Source organism: Vulpes vulpes, chromosome 1 (assembly GCF_048418805.1).
Source record: "Vulpes vulpes isolate BD-2025 chromosome 1, VulVul3, whole genome shotgun sequence".
NCBI classification, from domain to species: Eukaryota; Metazoa; Chordata; class Mammalia; order Carnivora; family Canidae; genus Vulpes; species Vulpes vulpes.
In genome coordinates this window covers 101,710,139-101,726,947 of record NC_132780.1, presented here as the reverse complement: position 1 = coordinate 101,726,947, position 16,809 = coordinate 101,710,139, and the positions used below count along the sequence as shown (strand labels likewise).

General features: G+C 34.1%; 1 protein-coding gene across 1 annotated transcript in view; it reads right to left on the bottom strand.

The window, feature by feature from the left end:
• Window positions 1–16,809, bottom strand: part of EPHA6 (EPH receptor A6) — an 870,413-nt gene that overhangs the window by 449,557 nt on the left and 404,047 nt on the right. Inside the window, 2 exon segments of the mRNA XM_072721173.1 lie at window positions 1,364–1,699; window positions 15,625–15,780. Of these exon segments, the coding sequence (XP_072577274.1) occupies window positions 1,364–1,699; window positions 15,625–15,780 (492 nt within the window).

Sequence of the window (16,809 nt, the reverse complement as noted above, 5' to 3'; positions counted from 1 at the left end):
GGCACAAAATCAAGATCAGAAAATTGACATTAGTAAAATCCACTGTGTATGTGTGTGTGTGTGTGTGTATATAGCTCTATGCAATTGATCACATATGTAGGTTCATGTAACTACCACAACAATCAAGATACATAACTCTATGGTCACCACAAGGCTCTCTCTTGTCCTTCATGGCCATTTCCCTCTCCCCAAATCCCCAGCTCTGGCCACCACTTATCTATTCTTCATGTCTATAATTACGTTATTTCAAGAACATTATAGAAGTGAATCACACAATATGCATCTCTTTGAAATTGGCTGTTCAGTCAACATTAGAGCCCTTAAAGTTCACCCGGTTGTATGTATCAATAATTTGTTCCTTTTTATTGCTGAAAAATGAAACCAACCATCCTGATACCTTATTCTTGAACTTTTAGTCTCTAGAACTGTGAGAAAATAAATTCCTATTGTGTGAGCCACATACTGTGGCATTTGTTAGAGCATAAGAATAGTTTTTTTTTTAAGAATAGTTTTATTTTTATAAACTTGTCTAATATACATGTGATCATATACAACTATACTTTCTGCTATAAGACAATCATGTATGTGTCCACATAATTTATGAATGCTTCCCAAAGGGAGTTTTAAAAATCTCTGATGCTTTTCCTGTATCATGTACTGCAATAAATTGTGTTACAAGGGACTTAAAGAGAATATATACTGATAAAAATCATAAGGGTATTCGTGCTTAACTATGTTGCAGTAAAAATCTATACTGTTATGAAGGGAACATTTAACTGAAATCAACTGGATTTTTTAAAAAGACAGTTTAACTAACAACTTTTTACAAAGGGTACCTAACAAGAGCTTTCGGATGCATTTCCGGATATTTTTTGCTATTTCTTTTCAGAGTGGATCACAGTTAAGCATGTTGGCTGCAGTGTTTTTAGAACACAGATTTGAATTATAATTAACATTAATTCTTACTATTTGTTTTATTTGATATGGAAAAGGAATGGCAAAATAAGTAACTGAATTTAAATTCACTAGTGACTTCTTTTCAGCAACGTTTTTTTTTTTTATATAGAACATTTGTTGGTAAGTAATAGGGACTTGTTCAATAAGATGCATTTGTAAAGGATTATATCAAAAGCAATGCATAAACATTAGAGAGAAGCATTATATCTAAGTAACCTTACTAATAAAAAATAATATGAAAAGTACCTTTCTAGACCTTAGAAACCTATAAGAACAACAACCAGAAAATCACCTCTTTAGTGTATAGAGAATACAAGTGCACTTCAGTGAATATAGGTCCACCAGGGATATTATGCATCAAAAGCAAATTATGGGTTTGTTTAGAGAGAATGGCAGTGGAACTTACCATCTTGATCCGTGGTCACTGTAATAGCTGTGAATGGCTTTGGAGAAAAACTTAACTCAGAAACTCCATTCATGGCTTCTATTTCAAAGGTGTAATTCACGTGAGACACAAAGTCAAGTACTATCACAGAGTTGTTGATCAGGCCAGAATGTCTTGGGATGAAGCGGAGTCCTCCACCACAGTCCTCACACTGGCTGGTGTCTAAGCCACATTTCTTACAGATCACACTGTATGTGAGATCTTTTCTCCCTCCTGTGTCACTTGGTGGGCTCCACTCCAAAATAAGGGCTGTTTCATTGATGTTAAAAGCCACATTCCTAGGAGCTGAGGGTGGCCCTAGAGAAAAGCAATTAAAAAACAAATGTACATGTATAGGTCAATGAATTAGAAGGGTGCTAACTTGAAAACTTCATCAATAAACATTTGTCTTGTATGTTGGTTTGAGCCCTTCTGATAGGAACCAAAAAGAAATATGGTTTAAAATATCTGATTAAGTCTAGTAAGAAAGGAGTCTTAGGAGTGAAGATGATCTATATCTTAGCTTTCTGGTATATGCATATGAATATTTAATATCAAAAGCCAAAGATATGGTGATTATACTTTGAAAACTTGTTTAATGAAATTTATCATAGGCAAAGATCGTTTTAAATTATGTGGTGTTTTAAATTATATTTTAATAATTATATCACCATTTTGTAAATTTGGAAAAAATACCAACATACATATATAAAAACACAGTATGTTTCTTTCTTGCTACTTTTCTATACAGATCACACTGCATAGAGTACTTAATTATCCTTTAACTACTTCAATCTTTTCTTAAAATTGTGTTAATAATCTTTTATACTTATGCAAGTACTTAAAAGCCCAGTTTTGTATCATTTGTTGCATAAACATTAACTGAAGGTCTACTAGGTGTCAGGCACTACATTATGTGTGAAATAATACAGATTCCTTTCTATAAGAGACTATGCTTTTGACAGATTCATCACATAAATATAATAAAATAATATTTTTAAAGATTTTATTTATTTGACACACACAGAGAGAGAGCAAGCACAGCAGAGGGAGAAAGGCAGGATTCCTATTAAGCAGGGACCCTGACGCAGGGTTCAATCCCAGGACCCCAGGACCATGACCTGAGCCAAAAGTAGATGCTTAACCAACGGAGGCACCCAGGTGCCCTGTATAAATATAATAAATAACTCCCCTGTCATACATTTTTAAAAAATGTAAAACAATTCTTTATATTTCTGCTACCAAGAAAATTTGCTTAGAAGGTGGCATGGAATTATCTGCAACATTATTTCCATAGAAAGAAATTCAAGTTTTGGTATAGGCTGCTTTTGGATCTCAAGATACAGTCCTTCATTCATGAAATAAATATTTATTTTTAAGTGACTACTACGTGTGCCAGATAACCTGGCTAGATTCTGGACTTAGTGTGAATGTAACAGACATAATTCCTACTTTGTTATGCACATTTTAGTCGAATGGCAACACACACACACACATTAAACAAAAGAATAGAATTCAAACTATAATAAGTACAACTGAAAAAATTAAAAGGAAATGATGTGAAATAAATATTATCAGGAGGACCAGGGGAGCCTTGGTGGCTTAGTTGGTTGAGTGTCCAACTCTTGGTTTCACCTCAGGTCATGATCTCAGGGTCATGGGGTCAAGGCCTGCATCAGGCTCCAGGCTCAGCACAGAATCTACTTGTCCCTCTTCCTCTGCTCCTCCCCCTCCCCACCTATGTTCATGTGCTCTTCTTTTCTTCTCTCTCAAAATACATAAATAAAATCTTTAAAAACACACACACATTATGAGAAGGACCAATCTGAGAAATGTTCTGAGAAAGCCTCATATAGGTGATGAGGAAGAGGATGTCAGAGAATGAAAAGAGTATTAAGGATAGAAGGTTCTTTAGTCAAGAAAGATCTTAAAATAGTCACGGAACTGGTAGATAATCACTGTGGCTAAAATGCAAAAAAGAAAAAAAAAAGTAAGAAATGAGTTTTAAGGAAGAAGGCGTTGGAAAGTACAAGACTCCTAGGCTCTTTGGAATGAGTCTGGATGTTTTTTCTTTGTACAACAGGAACAGACTTAGAGATTTTATATACGGAGGTAATGTGTTTTTAAAAGAACACTCTGGCTGCAGTGTAGGAAATAGAGTAAGTACAGGGGACTCATTAGTGAGATCTGTTATACGGCGTTAGAGTAGCCTAAGATTACTCAGAAATTTACATGACTATGAATTGGGTTTGAGATATTAAGAGTTGTTAGTTTATATTTTCCTTTTTCCTTTTGCTGGATCCTGATAACAGCAACCTGATGGGTAGGGACCTGAGCCCTCTGTATGTATATCACCTAAAGTCTGACCTAGAAATGGGATGGTAAGCTTTTCTAAAAGGTTTCTGCATTCTTTGCTTTATCCATTTCATGTTTCAGAGTTACAGAAATGTCTTTCCTCAGAAAGGAAAATATGGAAAGCATTTCAGCTGGAGCACAGGGACACATGTAGCTTTTTACCTCCAACTTCGACTTATGCCTGGGAGATAAAGATACATTATCATTATCATAGTAAGGTCTTCCTACAGAATGACATATTCATATTGTTGCTCTTTACTCTTACTTATAATGGAAAACATGAATTATTATTCACTTATATTTTCATGAATAGGAAGAATGTTATCAATTATGTTATGGGTGTCTACAAGTATATAACTGTCCGCCTGGAGATACTTAAAAAAAAAAAAAAAGGCAGACACCCTTCTTACTCAAGGGCCCTCATACCAATTTGCATGACGATTAAATAGCTTTTTAATTGCTGTTAAATTATGCCAGCTAAACTGTGATTTCATGCAAATATTAAGCTGTAATGACATGCAGTGAATCATTTACTAAGATTTAGAACTTGGAACAAAGAGAGACAATTAATTCTAATCCTCAGATTCAACTAAATTATGTGTCACTGGGCTTTTATGAATGTGGCCTGATTACTTTGTTATCATTTATAAATTATACAAAGATTATGTGACATTGGGAAAAAAAAAACTTGGCAGCAATAACCCTTTTGGAGACATCTGTATTGAAAACTCTTAGGGAGTTCCTTATGTTGATTTTTTTGTTTCTTTAAAGAAAACAAGTAATTCATGTAGAAGAAAAGCAATCTCCACACTTTACTCTCCAGATTGACTTCATAAGAGAAGGGCAATTATTCTGATTTGCACTAGATGTGTTTCAAGTCCATCATATAATAAACCTTACATTAAAACTACAGTTTTATTTCTACTAGTGTATCTAGAAAATATATTTTTAATCTTTTCTTTTTTTTTTTTTTTTGCCTCAATTTGGATTCCCCTTTTCCACTTTAAAGAATAAAGGAAGCTGTAACAGTAAGTTTATGAAAGCCTGGGGCAGTGCTGTCTTTTCTCTGCCCAGAAAAGCTCTGAGCCCTACCTTCCTCTGAGTAGCTGAGGCCAGGTGGGCTACAGTTTTTATTTTGCCTTATTTCATTTTATGTAAAATGTTTCTAAACAGAACTGTATTTCCGAAAATATATCCTGTGGAATATCTATAGTCCCATGAGCTATCACACAAAAAATGAATTTAGTACCGCAATTAAGATTCCTCTGGCTGACTGACACTGAAACAAAAGTAACACAATTTGCTTCTCTTTGTTGAATCCAACATTCCCAAATATTTGTTTATAGAAACTTATTTTCCAAGAAGCATCTACAGGAGTCCTAGCATTCCACAGAAGTACTCTTACAGGCTGACACAGATGGAGAACAAGCTTATGGATTATATTTCAGTTACCACATCAACTGCTATAGATTTGTTTTTTTTTTTTTAATTTTTTTTTATTTATTTATGATAGTCACAGAGAGATACAGAGAGAGGCAGAGACACAGGCAGAGGGAGAAGCAGGCTCCATGCACCGGGAGCCCGACGTGGGATTCGATCCCGGATCTCCAGGATCGCGCCCTGGGCCAAAGGCAGGCGCCAAACCGCTGCGCCACCCAGGGATCCCTAGATTTGTATTTCATGATTATAATTGTAGAAATATCTAACTGACAAATAACCGGGGTCCTTTTCATACTGACTCAAGAATGACAATTCACCTACTATATAACTAATTGTGATTGCAGATGCATTTTCTAACCTTAGGAACAAGGAAAATTTGATTCATATGACTGAGATTATCATGTCATAGAAGGCTACTGTTTATACTGTATTTTATCAGTTAAGTTACTACTTGGCAAAAATTTAAGTGTGTTTGTTAATTTAATGACTATCATAAATATCATAGCATAGCTTCCTAATAAAAAGTAAATTTCTTCATATTTATGAGTTTACAAATGAGAGAAAAATAGTTCTATGTTGATCTATGCCCAAGTGAACATTTAAAAACTTTGTTGAACCATCTAGAGATATTTAGGTAAATGCTTTTGCAATAAGTAAATTGTAAAATCCCTATGTAAAAGGTAAATACATAAGAATAAGTAAAAAAGTACATCTCTAGATTTTACTAATGTACTAAAAATTTAAGTTGTCAGATTTGCATATGGTATACTTTAAAACTCTAAAATTCATCTCATTTTTTGATTTATCACTGTTACCTTTAACTTTTTTTTTTTTTTTTTTTTATGATAGTCATACAGAGAGAGAGAGAGAGAGGCAGAGACACAGGCAGAGGGAGAAGCAGGCTCCATGCACCGGGAGCCTGACGTGGGATTCGATCCCGGGTCTCCAGGATCGCGCCCTGGGCCAAAGGCAGGCGCCAAACCGCTGCGCCACCCAGGGATCCCACCTTTAACTTTTATCTCCAGCCACATTATTAATCTAATGTCCTTCCTATATGACTTTTCAAAAATGTATTTAATAGTGGTAACTGTAAGCAGAACTTTGTATTTTCTTTCTCTAAGCCACTTTGGGCTCAAAGTTTTATTCATAAAATGTTTGGGTATTTAGAAATGGATGATGAGTAATCATCCCAAAAGTGGGGCTTCAACCTCACCAGAAAAAAGATAGATCAGTTTAGTCAGATAAAGGAATGAGGCCCAGGAAAGGACTAGAATTATGTCATGGTCATGCACTATATTAATGGTTGGATGGTATCTAGGTCTTTTTCTGTTTAGATTTTTTAACTCTACTACATGTATTCTTCCTATAAATAAAAAAGTCTGGTAAATAAATATTTAAAGTATTTTATAGTGCTTTGCTTAGAGAGTATTGTCAAACACAAATTTTCAAAGCATACAAGTTGAGAAATTTATTGCTTTCCAATGACAGATTCTTTTTAATAATGTTATCTCAGAGCATTTAAAAATAATTTCATACACAGAGGGCAATTGAAAATTAAATCTTCAAAATAAATATTGCTCAAAACACAGCAGCATGTATACTTCAAATCTTTGCATGCCACATACTTTCATTTTCTTCAATATTTTTCCAACTCCTTTAGTAACTAAATTAATGCCCAAATTAAGACTTGCTATCCATTAATGTTATCATAGTACTATGGATGGTATCTTAGATAATTCTTTTTAGATTCTCCATTATTTCTAAGACTCACAGTTAAATAAAACAAACAAAAATCTAATAGACACTATTCACTTCCAGAATAAAATCTAAACCTCTCAACTTCATAACTATGTTCTATATAACCAGACCTTTTACTACCTTTTGCTGCATCTCAATGCCTTTGTGCATGCTGTTCGTTTATGTCCTTTTGCTCTGTGCAAAATTCCTACTCATCCCTTCATGTTCCACTTTAAGTGTTACCCACTCTGTGATACTTCTCTATTGGTCCTCAGACAGAAAGGAACACTCTTATACCTTATAGGTATGAATTTCTAAAAATACAGCCAACATTTTTGAGTACTCATATTTTTTTTCTAAGAAGCGCACATAATATTTCATGTGATGTATTTAATTCAGTTATCATGATAAACCCATAAGGTAGTTATTAATCACCATTTCATAGAAGATTAATAAGCGTACACATTATATTGAATTGTTTGTATACAAGTCTATCCTTGTCTAGATTGATCCAGAGGTAATATATGCCTTAATTAAGGGAACAAATAGAATGCATGGTTTTACGTAATCCTCCAAGAATTATTTTTCAAATAATGCCAATTTTCACAAATATTGGAGAACGGGTAGCTTGAGGTTATAACCTTTCCAAGAGCCTGGTGTTTCTGGTTAAGGATAGATTCAGATGACTTGAAGAGAATGTTTATATTATGGTAACTGAGATTAACGAATAAAGATCCATAGCAAGAAGGGTAGTCACCATCTCTCTACCTCTTAGGAAGGAATCTAAAACTTCTCAAAGTACAAAAAAAAAAAAAACCCCACAAAAAACAAAAACAAAACCCCCAAAACAAAACAAAACAAAACAAAACAAAAACAAAAACAAAAAAAAAACAAACCAAAACACTTCTGTGGACACTTAAAAACATGAAAAGTAAACATACAGAACATAGATTTTACCTTGGAAAAATCCCAAGAAATGGTTATCAGCTGCCCTCATCAATTCAGAAAAAAAAAATAAACCCATAGAATAACTAACTATAAATTACAGAAATGTATTATAGCTATACAGGTCAAGAGTTATATGGCAAAACCACATGTAGGACAAAAGCATACTAAAATACAAATGAAACAATGAGAAGGCTGACTTTGGATCTTCTGAGTCAAATATCACCCAGTTCCCTATAACCATGAAAAAAAAAAATACACACCTACATACAGCCCTTTCTGTGTTTGAGTCAATTATTTTTAATTACTCATTAGAAATAGAGAAATATGAAAAGACTAAGCACAGTCATAATTTGGGAGGGAAAACAAAACAATAAATGAATAGATTAAAGCAAATTAATAATCTTTCTCAGAATGAGTAAAACTGTGGGGATAATAATGAATGCTATGTTTCCAATTATGGATGCTTCTTGGTAATTGATTTGTTGTGTACAAGTAGGTGATATTGAATGGGACAATACTCTCTGAATTCTAACTGTAGAGGCCTGGAAGTAAGTGGTAACTCAACTCTCCAGCATCAGCAGAATGACCGCTTAATAAGTCTTCCTATAGAAGAACTTCTCCCACATGATTTGGTAAAAGATCCTCCTCCACTGAAATAAAAATTATAGTATTTACATTTAGGAAACTCTAAGAAGCTCAAATGCCATCTTACATCAGTGACCAGTATTAGGGAAACTGAGATTCACTGAATACAGGTATTTATTCCATAATGTAAATAATTTTAAAAATATACATGAGAGACTCCTAACTCTGGGAAATGAACTAGGGGTGGTGGAAGGGGAGGTGGGTGGGGGGTGGGGGTGACTGGGTGACAGGCACTGAGGGGGGCACTTGATTCGATGCGCACTGGGTGTTATTCTATATGTTGGCAAATTGAACACCAGTAAAAAATAAACTTATAAAATAAAAAATATATATACCATTGCAATGCACAAAGTAATATTTAGAGTTATCTTCGTAGTAAGACAAGAATATAACACAGTCTTCTAGAAGTAACACAATCCACTTTTGCAACTTCTCCCATTCTGGTGTCTGCAAAATTGTGGTTCCTACATTGTGTTTACAGTAAGCCACCTAACCAATCAGGTGTACTTTTGTATTTGAGTTATAAGATTGAAAAGCAAGGAACCAGAATGGTTTTCCATGCAAAACATACCTAGGAAAGAGAGAAGAAAACTGAGATATGGGGGGTTGGGGAAGAAGAGACAGCAAGCACAGTATGGGTGCTTGAGTGAACATCCCCATAACCACCCAGAAGTAAGGGACCTGAGCAGGGAAGCTGAAATGAAGAACTCTCTTTCCTGCATCTCAACACACTACTTATTCTACTCAAAATAAGAATGAGAGAATCATGACTTTTTTAAGTTGCTAATTATTCCAGCAATAAAGAAGCCATTTTACAATATTAGCTTTAGAGCAAAAGTAAATTCAACTTTTACACATTCATGTCAATCCTGGTCACTGTATTTGAAATACAAAGATAAAAAAACATATTTGCCTTTATATTAAGAATGAAGTTTGAAACAACTATTTTTACTCTCAAGATACTTGATTCATATTAGATGACCAAATAAAGAGAAATCCTTAATGATGTCTATTAGAATTACCAATAAATATATGTGTGTATATATACATGATTTACATTTTGTGTTTTGAACTTTTCTAAGTGGGTAACATAAATGTTTGTTGAATATGTTAATCTTCCAACACCTGTTCAGTAGTTTTAAAAAGATCCTATTGATTTAAACACATGAGAAACATCAAAGTAAAAATGCTATAACAGTGTAATTATATTTTGTCTAACTTTTCATGCACTCATATGTTAGACCCTAGTTTATTTCTTTTGATCCTTTCATGCTCTGTGCCTTTCATGCTGGATAAGTACTTTCTTAGTAATTTTATTTTCCTTTGTTTCTTTAACCTCAGTGATTACTTTTCCCTTCTGGCTTGGAAAAGCCTTAGATAGTTATTTTGATAACAGATTTCTTGGCAGGCAGTGGGGTCTTCTGTGCTCTCAACTGCTCTCAGAGGCAGCCCTAATTGACCAAGACCTGATAGTAAGGAGTGTCCTCTACAGCTCAACCTTTAAAGCGTGAATATACGTTAATTAGTCACCTGAGGAAAAAAGGTAAGAGTTTATGAAGTAGATTAAAAAATCTAGAGGAAAGAGTCAGTATTCCATTTTAAATTTCTTATCCATAATTTCTTTTATATATTTTGCAGCTCAAGCAAAAAGGACACAAGGAAGTTTTAAAAATCAAAAAGGCCTAAACTCAAGTACGTTGCTGACATAACTGGTTAATAGGGCTGTTGGAGATATCTTAATTGAGTTAAAATTAGAGGGAGAGAGAGACAGGCCAGGGCAGGACTCTGAATGTTCTTGGATTAATTCTAATGAGTCTGGCAAATAGGAATGGACTTTGAAAAACCTTAGGCGGAAGTGGTAATACAATCAAGGTTTATTTTTGTTTCTAATAGTTTGTAATATTTGGAGGTATGGAAGACAAAAGAAGGAGATTTTCCAGGATATTATTAAATTAGCCCAAGGGAGAGGTGAAGACCTCAAAAAAAAGGACAGGCCAGGAACTGACAGGAAGTAATGGACAGAAGAAATGCTAAGAGGTAGAACTGATAGGACTTGTGATTACTACATATTAAGGTCATTGCAGGAATTACGATTCCAAGCTTTCTGGCTTAGATGCATGGGTAGATGAGAATTCACCAGGATAAGGAAATAAAGCTGGGGTGGATGACCAGGCTGAGAGAAAACAATAAATGGGCTTTTGCAAGCTGAACTTGAAATTATTAGTCTACTCATTCATCTAATATATTTAGGGCCGAGTATTGAGTACCTACATACTATTATTCATGCTGGAGATAGGAGAGAAAGAACATCCATGATCTCATGGGTCTTATAGTCTAGTATGGCTAGAATGATGATAAACTAATAAGCAAGTGTCAAATAAACCAGATATTTCAAGGACTGATATAATCCATAAGAAATAAAAAGTGTTATAAAAAAAAGAATACTGGAAGCAATTCTGTTTTTGAATGATTGATCAGGAAGTGCCTGTCCTAAAAGCTGTCATTTGAGCTGAAGGGCAAAAAGAAAGCAGTCATAAGAAGACCTTGAGGGAGAGTATTTCAACTAGAAGAAACTAATGGCACCAAGGATGAGAACAAGCTCAGTATTTTGGAAATCCACGAGTTTAATAACCAAAGGGAATATGGTATGATATAAGGTCAGACATTTGGGCAGACTTCCACAGGACGTTTATGTTGTAAAATCTCACAATTAATTGTCTAGACAACTTTGGACTTAGGAGAAAAGCTCAGGATATGAATAAAAACATAGGCACCATTCTATTTACAGGTGATGTTTGATGGCATGAGAATGAGAATGTGAAAACACAAGAAAGGAAAGAAAGGAATGTGAGAAAAACTAACATTCAATGAGTAAGGAAAGGAAGAGAAACCATCAATGATGACAAATACAACAGTGAGAAAATTAAGAGGGTAAAAGGGAGATTACAATGCCCTAGCATAGAAGGGAACAGATAGTTGTAAGAAACAGAGAATGATTAACAGAGTTAGAAATCATGAATAACAGGACAAAAATATTTCTAACACAAAATGGCAAAGATCATTGGTAGATTTTTCTGACATAGTTTACTTGAAGAGGTAGGGAAAAAAATCTGATGACTTTCCTAGAGTGAAGAAAAAAAAATCTGAATACAGTAGAGTAAAAAGTAAATAAAAAATAAACAGCCATAGCCAATAAAGACTGCTTTTTCAAGATTTTTTTTTCTTTTTGGAAGAGAAAAAATTTTTGACTTGGAGTATTCTTTTAATGATAGAAGTTTGAGTAAGGAGTTTGTGGAAACAAAATGTGAGAAAAGTAAACTAACAAGAGCAGGCCCAATAGAAGACTGAGGATCAGGCCACCTTCTTGCTCACCACCATTGGATTAGCTTTGAATATGAGGCATCTTTTTTTTTTTTTTTAATTGTAGCCATTTGAAACACCTAAAAATATTAACGTGGACACTTCTCCAAAGAAGATAGATCGCAAAGAGCATGTGAAAAAATGCTCCACATCACATGTCATCAGGGAAATACAAATTAAAACAACAATGAGATTCTACTACACACCTATTGGAAAGGGCCGAAGTCCAGAACACTGACGATGCCAAAAGATGGCAAGGATGTGTAGCAACAGGAACTCTTGTTCTTTATAGGTGGGGATTCAAAATGGTAGTTTGGTAGTTTCTTAACAAAATTAAACATACTCTTACCTATGAACCAGCAGTCATGCTCCTTGGTACGTACCCTAAAGGAACTGAAAACTTACGTCCATACAAAACCTGCACACACATTTATAGCAGCTTGTTCCTAACTGTCAAAACTGGGAAGCAATCAAGTTGTCCTTCAGTAGGTAAACAGATATGGGAACTGTGGTCCATCCAGACAATGGAATAGTATTTGGTACTAAAAAGAAATGAGCTATCCAGCCATGAAAAGGCATGGGGGGGAATCTTAAATGCACATTAGTAAGTGAAAGAAGCCAATCTGAGAGTCTGCATACTATAGGATGCCAACTATGTGACATTCTGGAAAAGGCAAAAGTATGGAGACAGTAAAAAAGATCAGTGGTTGGCAAACGTCAGTGGGGCCCAGAGGAGTTCTAGGGCAGTGAAAATACTCTGTATGATGCTATAATGATGGATGCATGCTCTAACGAGCCCACAGAATGTACAACACCAAGAGTGACCCCTAATGTAAACTGTAGACGTTAGGTAACTGTGATATTCAAATGTAGGTTCATCAGTTGTATGAATATAGCACTTTGGTGGGGGACATTGATAAGGGGAGAGGCTGTGCATAACTGGGAGCAGGGAGGCATATGGGCGTTTTTCTATATTTTCTCATAATTTTTTTGTGAATCTCAAACTACTTTAAGAGAATAAAATCTAAGAGAATAAAACTGCTTTTTATTCACATAAAAAAGTTTTAAAATCTCATACATCTTATATATGTTGTATCTCAAGATTATGAAATAAAAAGACCTATATCTCTATGGTGAAAACCCAAAGAAATCATAAAACTCGTACTGGTGAAGTTACATTTATAAGGATTGTTGTTATTGTTTTGATGATGGCACTAATGAGCAAGGGAAGACTTCTTTGAGTCCTTAAAACCATATCAATTATATGACCACATGCTATACCTACATATAAAATCTTTCCCTACTACACCACTGACTCGCCAAATGTCCTGGTTTGTCATTTCCAATATTTTGGTCCTTCACTTTCTTTTAAACTCACACATTCAAAATCTCTAGGCCCCTGAAACTAAGGAAAAATCTGCCTCCTTTTAAATCCGTGGAAGATTCTGTGAAAGCAGTTTCAAATTCTAAGACTGACAAAAACACCAGGAAGTAGTGCCACTGACTGCTAAGTGACCGAAATTCTGACCTTTAAATAACACATTATTGGAACAAAGGTGATAAAGAATGTCTAATTCTTATATACATGATCCAGAAGTTAAGAGAGTATGTATCTATTAAAATTTGGCTTTTACTTGTGGTTAATGAAAGACAGAAAAGAAAATAGCACAGAGAAGCTGTGAGAAGGGAACCTCCTGAGGCTGCCCTAGGGAGATCTCACTAATGTTTTCACCTTTTTAAGGAGGGTTTTTTCTCTTTTAATCTTTGATGGCAACACAGCACGCTGTTCTCTGTTTAAAACTCTGCCTAACAATGGCCAGAATCAAACCTTTCTCCACTTCTATTTAGTATAGCTGCAGGCTAGCAGGGCCTGATGAGCATGGGATGATGTATGGAAATACTAAATCATCCTATTGTACACCTGAAACCAATATAACACTGTACCTTAACTATACTGGAATTAAACAAAAATAAAAATAAAAATGAAATGAAATGAAAGAAATCAGCTATGAGTAAGAGATTAATAAAGACGATGAAACACCAGACAGACCATTAGAGTTCCCTGGTAAATGATATCTATTGATTAAAATAAAATTGAAACATATAAAAGATTAAAAAATAAAAACATAATTTATAATACCAAGCATAAAAAAGGAAATTCTTTTAAAGGAAAGAAACATCCAAGAAACATAAAACATTAAGCTGATAAGGACACATATCTGATTCAATGGCTGACTAGTTTACCAAGTTTTTAGACCATGTTGCCTCCAATATTTATTTTCTTAACCAGACTCTCACTCACTCCAAAGAGCTGCAAGCCAACCCTGCTCCCTTTCCTTCAATTTGTCAATTGTCTATTTCTGGCCTCGTAAGAAAGTAAAAAGGAAAGTTCTCCTCTATCACTTACCTAGAAGTTCCACTCAGTTTCTGATAAAGGTTTTGAGAAGCAAAACCTTTTTTGCCTAGCAGTACTATAGCCAGATGAAGTTCTACCATTTATCTAAGCTGGAATATGCTGCTCACAATATAATATAATAATATACAGTAACCATGAAAGAAGAATTACATGTATATAGTAACAGCAAGGTTTTCCTGTTAAAAATGCTTTCCATAATTAGGTGAGAAGTAATATTTCAAATTTTCCTTTTTGTATTTACCTACTTAAAATATGTTGCCAGTTTAAAAAAAAATGCCAGGCAGTAATTTCCCAGGCTGAAATTTTCTGAAGAAAATGGTCACTCAGCGTTTATAATCAGAAAGTAAAAATTACACTTACTAATGAAGTGTTATATTGTTATTAAATGTGTTCTATAAAAACCTTTTATATTAAAGTCTGTAGTAACACAGATAAATCTGTAGACTGGATCAGTAAAAAGAAACAGGATATCACTATTGTCTCTAAGGAATATGTAACATTACATAATTCTTAATCTATTTTTGCCTTTATGGAATTACATAAGATAAGCAATAGTTTGGCACCAATTCATCAAACAGAAGGGCAAATTTTCACTGTAATATCTTACTTATGTATTTAACAAGAATTTTACAGCTACCTAAGAGGTGACATTTTACTTTTGCATAGCTTAGCAATGCATTAATAGATTCACTTTTACTTTTTAAATGTATGGCTATTTCATAACACTTTATAATAAAAGAGTACAAATAATTTAAAATTCTCAGTGCATGCACTAAAGTGACCTTCATGTTTAAATTTAATATTTTATTAGTTCCAACCCAAAAATCAGAAAGTGTAAGGTGAAATGTGGACAAACTCCAAAACACTTTCCTTTAAGGACTAATGTCAAGGAAAACTAGAACTTTTCTGCAAAACAATAGCACAGTGACTTTTAAAGTTCCATCTGGAAGCTGGCCCATTCACTAACCTTGTTGTCCCTAAATTATGTACCTTCAAATGGACAAGGGTGAAGCAAAGAACAAGTTTTGTTTATAAATCCCTAGGTAGCCTTAAATTGCTTTAACTTCATGAGGACAGATTATGGTTGGGAAAAATATGCAGGGCCTCAGACCAGTGGTTGGATCTGCATGCTATGGATCCATGTGAATTTTGAGTAAAGGCATTTCTTTGCAAGCAGATGAAAGCTAACCATGCTGAGAAAAAAGAGAAAACTTTTTTCTTCACTGTTATCAAAGACAAATATGTTGCCACAGGATTTTGTATATCTACTTTTTAAAACAATTTAGAATAAAGAGACCAAAGGGCTAAAAACAGGATTTCCAAATGCAAAATATAGACTTACTGGTACATGCCATAGAAGGTGGATCTTTTTCAGCTCGGAAGTAACCCTTTTCACACTGACAGACAGAAGTTGCTTCCATGTAGGTTAAACTGTGGGGAGGGCATTTAGAACATTTTGTGTTTCCAGCAAATGCTTTATAGAATCCTGGTCTGCAAGCTATAAAAACAGGGAAAAGAATTTTTTTGTTATTGCTGCTTATTTTATTTGTACATGTACAATGTATTTTAATCAACACACATTTGATCTCAAAAATTCAGTGTCACGTATATGCAGAAAAGGCAATATATGTTAATATTAATAATGAAATTAGTTATTCAAAATCAGTAACATAATGGTGACTTCATATTTAGGCTTGGGTTGCTAATTTTAAAAAATATACCTGAAATACACATACACAAAATAACAATAATAACAGTGTGTGGGAATGCCCCTAACTGGCAGTGAGGGAAATGATTTTGTGCAGTTATAGGAGATAGCATTAAATAACATTGAACCACACTGTGTAAAATGTATTTGCATTCCATTTTTCCCTTAGTCCTTCTGAGTACTAAAGGAGAAAGACCCAGTATGGTGCTGGTATATCTTAACACTTATCCTATTGGTGAAATTTTTTTTTTTGGACAAAATGAAAGCTGGCTTTAAGTTCAGAGACTTTAGCAAGCTCTACCTATAGTTTGTTAACACTGATTTATTTTAGATGTTTATTTTTATTTTTTACTGTAAACAAATTTTTGTTTATTATATTGAGATAATTCATTTAAAATTTTTGAATTCATTTTAAAAGTGGATAGACAAAATATTAAGTAAATAAGATACATGTGCTATATACATATGGCAAGAACCATGGAAACTGTAAATAAATAAATTTTCACAAAAAATCATGAAAACGAAATGTAAATGATGAAATGTTTTATCAGGCCACATTTTCTCTTTGCTTAAACCCATGTTGTCATTTACAGGGTACTTTTTCACAGGAATGTAAGATCTAGAAAAAAGATTCCAGTGCTAAATATGCATCCAAGGTCCTGAATGTTGAAGGGGTCGTTGTTTCCTTCTCAAAGAAACTACTGCTGACCACTTTCTAAATTAACATTGTTACACAAAATAAAGGAAGAACAATCTTCCAGTAACAAGTATTATGTGAAAAATGTTTTAACAAACTTATTGTAATCCAATACATATACA